The following is an 8,698-nucleotide window of genomic DNA, read 5'->3' as shown; positions in this document are numbered from 1 at the left end:
GTGATAACTTTTATAGATTAAAAACTTAATAATTTGAGTTATTTGAGCAAAAACTAATTTTATTTCTTTATTATCAACAGCCTTCAGGTCTTGTCTATGGGTGGCAATTTGATAACCGAGGTGCCTGAGGCAGTGGGTGTTTTAAGCCAGTTGCAGGCCTTGGTTTTATGTGATAATCTTATTGAAAATCTACCCACTAGCATAGCACGCTTGAAAAATCTCAAATCTTTGCTGCTGCACAAAAATCGCTTGAAACATTTGCCCAAAGATATAGTGGCCCTGAAAAATTTGGCAGAGGTATTTATGAGAAACTAAAGTTTTAATATTTTATTAAAAATTCTAAATTTCTTTTCTTACAGCTAAGTCTACGCGATAATCCTTTGGTTGTGCGTTTCGTTCAGGATATGGCTCTCAATCCTCCTACACTTATGGAACTGGCTGCACGCATTGTTAAGTCGTCGGGCATTGAAGTGGGTCCCGGTGATGTGCCCCAGACCACTTTGGAATATTTAAGTTGTGCCAATTGTTGTGTTAATCCCAACTGCAAAGGTGTTTTCTTCGATAATCGTGTAGAACATATTAAGTTTGTAGATTTTTGTGGCAAATATCGGGTACCTTTGTTGCAATATCTATGTTCTTCGAAGTGTATAGAACATGAGGAACCGCCTAGACCTCACTCCAGCAATAATGCCAGTGGTTATATGATGCGTAAGGTGTTATTGGGTTGAAAGAGTTTGGTCTTTTTATAACTTTTATAATTTTTTTATACTTTTTTTATAAAACTATTAATAAATTTAAAGAAAACTGGTGCAAAAGTTTGAAATTTTGTGGATTTTTTTTATTAAATGAGGGAAAAGTTAAACCAATTTTTGTCTAAATTTTGCTTCTAGATATTATTAAGTTTAAGTTATTTCATTTAATTTTATTCTAAATTTACACGAGTAATCGTTAAAAATTTAACAAAGTAACTAGTGTTTTCTAAATTGAAAGCAATTTTTACAAAACTAAAGGATTTTTTTTGCAAATTTTCTATAATTAATGAAAGTACCATTTTAAGGGTTAACATTTCCCTCTTAAGTTTAAGTTTCATGAAATTATGGTTAAATAATTGAAAATATTAAAAAATAACGTGTATTTCCATTTACTGCAACTTTTTTCCTCGTATTGCCTTAGTTTTGTTTTAATAGTACCGGTTCACCCTTAATGTAATGTAGCAACGGCCTCACTTGCATTAAATTTTGTAATTATAGTAATGCCTACGCCTAGGCGAATAGACTATAAGGTGAAGTCATTTCATTTTGCGGCGAATTCATGAAATTTTTTATATATGTAGTTTGACAGCGTCGGGTTTGATAGAGAATTTTTTTTTATATTGAGTTTGACAACTTCGGGCTAAATTTCCATGGGCAAAAAAACAATCAGCTGTTGAAATGGCCTACGCTTTCTTTATAACAAAACGTGCTAGAAAACAAAATCGCCTAATAAATTATTTAAATGTTATGGGAAAAATCACTGAACTCTTAGGAAATTATATTTTATTACTTATTTGTAATAAAAACTATACTTTAAAATATATTTATTAACACACCAAATGTTTTTACAGCAAAAAAAAAAACGCTAAATTTCATTACTGAGCTGTTGTTATTATTACAGATACCAAAGGTAAACAAATTTCGCAACGCCGTCTATTGACTGTAAAAATAACGGCGTCTGTTTATTCGAAACAAACTAAGCAAATAATTAAATTGTTAAATTTTAGCAAAGAACAATAATAAAACAACGAAAATAATATCGTCGAACATTTTTAATATAATTTAATACAAATAAGGCTATTATCCTTAATACAAATAAGTTTTTACGCCGTTGGCTTTATAAATTTATAGCCGGCAATAATTTCAATACTTGAATCAGGAGTTTGTTTAACAGCTGATGTATTCAAACAAATGTCGATGCATTTATTAACGAAAGTGCATTATTTTAAACAATTTGGAAAAAATGAGTGAAGAAATGCAAACATGTGTAGCACAAATGGAAGAAGATGAGGAAGATTCAAGAGCCACACCCGAAAGACCACCCTTTCGCCCATAGGACCACAGACAACAAATGATAGTGAAGATACTCACATGCCAACAGTTAAAACAGAGCCAACAGATATTGAACAGAATGATAACAATCAGAGAGTACCAGAGGTGGAGATCATACCACCAATACAAACTCAAGAAACAGCCAACCAAGAGGCCAATAAAATGGCAAAAATTCCAACTGATACACAAGGGGTAAAAGTAAAAGCCGAAACGGACTTAGAGGAGGCTCATGTTGTGGATTATGATATGCCTTTGTCAAAGACTCCTGATAAAGATAATACTTCGAAAGCTGCCCAACCCAGCGATTTGGAAACTACTAGATTATTAAGCAATTTTCCAACAATGGAAGCAGTAAATGGAGATTCCTTTCAAATGCCCACAACTAACTCTGTAACAGATAATACAGCTAAATCTGCGCTTGATGCCTATCTAGATGGTCTGGCCACTCCTATAGCTCCTGTACGACCTCGCTTAAGAGTAAAAACAGAGTTTTCCCTTATACCACAAACACCACGACGCGAGCCTTCGCCTCAGCCGGATTCTCAAAATAAAGAAAGTGAAAATATGGAAACTGACATATCACCACCACCTCCGCCCCCCTTAATATCATCCGTAACTACTACAGATAGTCTAGCAGATGGCATAGCCACTCCAAGAATATCTTTAGCGGCCATAAATCGCCTTAGAGTAAAAACCGAGTTTTCCACTCCCCCAGATTACAATGAAGATTCCTCTTCTCTACCCAGTGATTATTTTAATGATCTTTTAGAGTCGAAAGAAACCAAAAGAGAATCAGGAGAAGTTTCCAGCAATAGTGAGGATGATAGTGAAGATGAAAATATACCGGCCGATTTCTTTGATGATTTACTACAAGATAAGTTAAAGGAAAGAATTGAAGAGGCTAGAAATAATGAGTTAGAAGAAAAATATTCAGATCGTTTAAAGGAATTGAAAAGATTACAAAAAGAAAAACGCAATAAACGTAAAAAACAAAAGAAATCCAAAAAGAAGTCAAGAAAACGTTCTAGATCTAGATCCGTCTCGCCCTCAAATAATAAAACTAAAGAGAAACAGCATCAAGATGTTGGTGATAACACAAATCATGATAAAATTAAACGTAGTAGAAATTCACCTCCTCCACGCCAAGAAACAAAAACAACAGCAGCTTCAACTAATATTTTTAATAGGCAGTATATAGAGGATGGTCTAAGAGTGGATCAAAATATTAGAGTAAAAACGGAAGCTATCAGCAACTATACGGATAATAATCCAACTGGTATTTGAATATTAAGCTGGAAATTTTAAGTAATATTTTAAATTTTTTGTTTTTATTATAGAGAGTACAAATTTTGTAGAAAATGTGGAAGACATTGAGGAGGTTTTAACGCCAAAGCAAAAGAGAGAAAGAGGTAAGAGAAAAAACTTGTACAAAAATGAGCGTTTTGTAATACTATACTTGTATAAAGAAAATTATTTAACAAATTTTGATTTTAGTTGAATTCTTCAAGAGTAACCACTTAGTAGTTTATAAAATAACCACATTTTTATCCGTATTTTTCCATTAAATAGACTGATTTTGCATTTTAAATGAAATCCTGTAGATTTTTTTCAGATTTTTCCATAATTGAAGAAAAGTAACCGTTTTACAAATAAGTGGTTGCTCATAAAAATTTATGTATTTTGAATTTGTTGAGGAATTAAAAGTGAATTAGTTAATAATTTTGGATTTTAGCGTAATTTTTCAAGAGTAACCGCTTGATATTTTAAAAAGTAACCACATTTTTATTGATATTTTTTCATAACATAGAATCATTTTTCGTTTTAATAGCAATTCTGCAAAAAATTTTGAAATTTTTTTATAATTGAAGAAAAGTAACCGTTTTACAAGTAAGTGGTTACTCATCCAAATTTATGTATTTTGAATTTGCAGACGAATATAAAGTAAAGTAGTTAATAAATTTGATTTTAGCGCAATTTTTCATGAGTAACCGCTTAATATTTTATAAAGTAACCACTTTTTTATCCATCTTTTTTCATTGTTTACCATACTTTTTTATTTTAATAGCAATTCTGCAGATTTTTTCAAGATTTTTCTATAATTACAGAAAAGTAACCGTTTTACAAATAAGTGGTTACTCTTCCAAAATTTTGTATTTAGAATTTTTTGATGAATATAAAGTAAATTAGTAAATAAAATTTGATTTTAGTGCAATTTTCCAAGAGTAACCGCTTAATATTTTAAAAAGTAACCACTTTTTTATTGAAATTTTTTCATACAATTTTATTTTATTGAGTTTTAAATACAAAACTAGAAAATTTTTTAGGATTTTTTCTTATTTAAAAAAAGTAACCGTTTTAAAAATGAATGGTTACTTGAACAAAATGTGTATATTTTTAATTTCAAGATTTATGTAGAGTAAATTATTTAAAATTTTTGTTATTTTTTATTTGCTTAGCTGTCAGACGTGCCACTGCCTTGCTGCAACATCTCAAAGATTCTGCTGGCGATGAAGAATCCAATATTTTCTCTACCTTTCCCTTCGTTTCCACGGTACGCAAATTGCCCACCAGCCATTCTTATGTTCAGCAACAAATCTATGAAAATCGTTCTCCCCTGCACACAATCAACAATGTTAGTTATAAATTCAATTCACATATCACCCGTTTCAACATGGAGGAATGGGGTTTAGCTGCTCTTCCTACACATGCCGCCAAAGTGGCAAAACTAGTAGGCTGTGATGCCCAGTTTATACATAACAAATTGAAAACCATTAAAATCCCAGCCAAATTGAAAAAAGTCAAACAGGAGCCGGGCAATAAGGAGCCAACGGAAAATGACGAAGAAGAGGAATTAATAGAAACCAGCTCATCGTTATACTGTAATGCCATGACCCAAACAGATGATCTGGAGGAATTTGATATGCAGCGTAAGGCAAAAGGTTATGACATAGCTATACAAGTGGAACCCAATGTCTATAGTATAGGCTGTCAGACACTAGAGACACAATCGCCTACCGAGAATATACATCAAGATGATGATTCACCCATCATGAATATTATACGTGATCTTAATGAGAATCAATTAATGGCCATACACCAATTTGCCGAATTGATACGACAACCTAATGCCAATGCCAGCAATGCCATGGAAATGTATAAAGTCCAAATGCAAATAGTGGATATATATAAAATATCACAAATTCCCTCCGCCTTGTCAACGCCACAAACTCAGGCTATAAATAATTATACCACGACCACCACAACCAATACTAGTCCTTCGCGACGTAGAGGTAATGTTCAACCACAAAGGGAGCCAGCTCCCCAGCTGACCATACAAAGTGTTCGAGGAGCCGATGGTACACAATTTTCCATTAATGATCCTAGAGCCAAGTCAGCGGTGTACTCTCAAAGAATTGCAAAAGATAATGGTGCTGGTTCATCATCATCATCATCTTCAGCAACATATGATTCTAGATATTCGGCTTTTGCTCAACCCTCTCATGGCAGATCTGCTCCCCATGAGGCCTATTCGCAGGCACGTTCGTATGGCAATGATAGCAGTAGTAGATCTTCCACGCATCAACGTCAGTATGGTCAAAAAACTCAAGCTCCTCTGCCTACTGCAACGAAATTTTATGGGCGTGGTGGTTTAAGACGTTGATGAAGGTTAGAAATAGTGATTTGACAGGATTTACTTTTTATTTACTATTAATTTATCAATAATGTTTGAATCCATTCCTAAATGTTGAACGTTAGTAGAAGTCAAGTTACCATAATTCTTATTCCTGTGGACTAACGTCCATAGGTTTGGCTATTGGCTATTGATAGGCTATTGATTAGTCTATGGACTAGTTTATGGACTTTTCTATAGACTAGTTTATTGACTAGACTATGGCTAGTCTACGGACTAGTCTATTGTCTAGTCTATGGAATAGACTACGGGATAGTCTACAGACAAGTCTAGTTTATTGACTAGACTATGGACTACTCAATGGGCTTTTCTATTGATTAGTCTATGAACTACTCTATAAACTACTCTATTGACTAGTCTATGGAGTACTCTATTAATTAGTATATTGTCTAGTATATGGAATAGTCTACGGACTATGGCTAGTCCATTGTCTAGTCTATGAAATAGACTACGAGATAGTCTATAGAAGAGTCTTTGGAATAGTCTATGGACTAGCTTATTGACTAGGCGATGGACTAGTCAATGGACTTTTCTATTGACTAGTCTATGAACTACTCTATTGACTAGTCTACGGACTACTCCATTAATTAGTATATTGTCTAGTCAATGGAATAGTCTACGGTCTTGTCTATGAACTAGTCTTTGGAATAGTCTACAGTCTTGTCTATGGCCTAACCTATGGACTAGTTTATTAATTGATATATGGTCCAATTGACTATAGTTTATAACAGATTTAATTTAAATTGTTTAACAACTTTTTTTATTTCCAACATAACTTGATCATATAAGTACTTCCTCATTAATTTAAGTTTATAAATAAAAAAATCGAGTAATTGATCCATATTTTATAAATTTTGCCTATAATCTCGTATAATTTGTAACTACTCCTTTCAGCTTTAACATAAATTTAAATTATTTCATTTAAACAGTTGTTTAACATTGACCCGAATCTTAAAACAAAATGACAATATTGAATTAAATGTTAATTTAATGGACAAAAACGTGTATGTATATGTATTGTTTTATTTCAGTTTTAAATAATATAACAAATGTTTCGCAGTAATCGAGGAACAATTTATTAATCTAGTTTTCGAAGGCTATCCATCCACACGCTGAAGGATTTGAGACCTATCGGCTTATATCTATGGTGAAGCAGAATTCCTTAGCTTTCATATGCAGTTTGTTCCATGTAAATATCCCAAAAGGTTCCTGAGTTAAAGGCATTGAAACTTTACCTTGAAGTAGTAAATTATCACAAAATGCGACGGCAGATGGTTTGACAGATTGTTCTATATCTCCAAAAATATTACAGATATTGAAATAAAACTTGGTAGATTAATAAAATAAGAATTCCAGATTCCCATAAGCTATTAAAAATTTCCATAAGTTAATTATATCACGAGATATTAGTGTTTAAACTTTAGCTAGCATTTTTTAGCTATTAAATTGTACTGCTAGGCAGGCCAAAGGTTGCTCATCATTTAGCCAAAATTCCAAACTATCAGATGGTGAAACATTTATTCAAATACCTCTTACGGTTTTCGAGTTATAGCAATTTAAAGAAAATCTTCAACAGAAATTCACCTACTAACAACTTCTGGTGACCTGGTGTTAAACGAATTTTTTGAAATTTTAGTTTTTCGCTTTTTGTGGTTTAAAAGGTATTTTGGTTTTTGTTTAATATCTCGGTGGTTCTTATAGATAATTGAATGAAATTTGGCTGGTAGATAGCTAAAAAAATGAGGATTAGTTTTCTAGAAACAAAAAATGCTGCCACGCCCATTCTACGATGAAAAAAGTGGGCGTAAACTAAATACCACTATTTTCCACTAATTCGGTTGTTTTTTGAGAAGCAAAGTATATCGATGTGAATGTTTAATTCCTTAGCTTTCATATGCAGATAGTTTCATGTAAATATCTAAAACGGTTCCTGAGATATGGGCATTGAAACTTGATTACCTTGCTCAACATTTGGCAACCGTTGTACTAGATTATAGTCAAGACTACATACTAGCCTATATACTAGGCTACAGACTTAATTAGACTAGTCTATATACTAGGCTACAGACATAATTAGACTAGTCTATAGACTAGACTATAGACTAGACTATAGACTAGACTATAGACTAGACTATAGACTAGACTATAGACTAGACTATAGACTAGACTACAGACTAGACTATAGACTAGACTATAAACTAGACTATAGACTAGACTATAGACTAGACTATAGACTAGATTATAGACTAGACTATAGACTAGACTAGAGACCAGACTATAAACTAGACTATAGACCAGACTATAGACTAGACTATAGACTAGACTATTGACCAGACTATAGAATAGACTAGACTATAGACTAGACAATAGACTAGACTATATACCAGACTATATACTGGACTATAGACTAGACTATCGATTAGATTATCGACTAGACTATCGACTAGGCTTTAGACTAGACTATAGACTAAACACTAGATTAGACTATTGCTAGAATATAGACTAGATTATACACTGGAGTATAGACTATTGCATAGACTAGAGTATAGACTATTGCATAGACTAGAGTATAGACTATTGCATAGACTAAAATATAGACTTGGCTATAGATTTTAGACTAGACTATAGACTAGACTAGACTACACTATAGACTAGACTGTAGACTAGACTATAGACTAGAGTATAGACTAGACTACACTATAGACTAGACTGTAGACTAGACTATAGACTAGAGTATAGACTGAACTATAGACTAGACTATAGACTAGACTATAGACTAGACTATAGACTAGACTATAGACCAGACCATAGACTAGACTATAGACTAGACTATAGACTAGACCATAGACTAGACTATAGACTAGACTATAGACTAGACCATAGACTATACTATAGACTAGACTATAGACTAGACTATAGACTA

At 32.8% G+C, this 8,698-nt stretch overlaps 2 protein-coding genes across 2 annotated transcripts; both read left to right on the top strand.

Moving 5' to 3' along the window:
- Window positions 1-61: 61 nt before the first annotated feature.
- Window positions 62-823, top strand: LOC119605395 (leucine-rich repeat-containing protein 58). Its single transcript, XM_037958471.1, has 2 exons — window positions 62-297; window positions 360-823. Exons 1-2 carry the CDS (start codon window positions 97-99, stop codon window positions 726-728), a joined length of 570 nt encoding a protein of 189 aa, XP_037814399.1. The 5' UTR covers window positions 62-96; the 3' UTR covers window positions 729-823.
- A 911-nt stretch (window positions 824-1,734) lies between these two features.
- On the top strand, window positions 1,735-6,778 carry LOC119605392. Its single transcript, XM_037958467.1, has 3 exons — window positions 1,735-3,360; window positions 3,422-3,493; window positions 4,541-6,778. Exons 1-3 carry the CDS (start codon window positions 2,124-2,126, stop codon window positions 5,743-5,745), a joined length of 2,514 nt encoding a protein of 837 aa, XP_037814395.1. The 5' UTR covers window positions 1,735-2,123; the 3' UTR covers window positions 5,746-6,778.
- Window positions 6,779-8,698: the final 1,920 nt, after the last annotated feature.

Source organism: Lucilia sericata, unplaced genomic scaffold, assembly GCF_015586225.1.
Source record: "Lucilia sericata isolate MDLA Ls3-8-SP2 unplaced genomic scaffold, ASM1558622v1 Contig000481F_arrow, whole genome shotgun sequence".
In the NCBI taxonomy this organism is placed as follows: domain Eukaryota; kingdom Metazoa; phylum Arthropoda; class Insecta; order Diptera; family Calliphoridae; genus Lucilia; species Lucilia sericata.
This window is presented reverse-complemented; position numbering and strand designations above follow the sequence as displayed.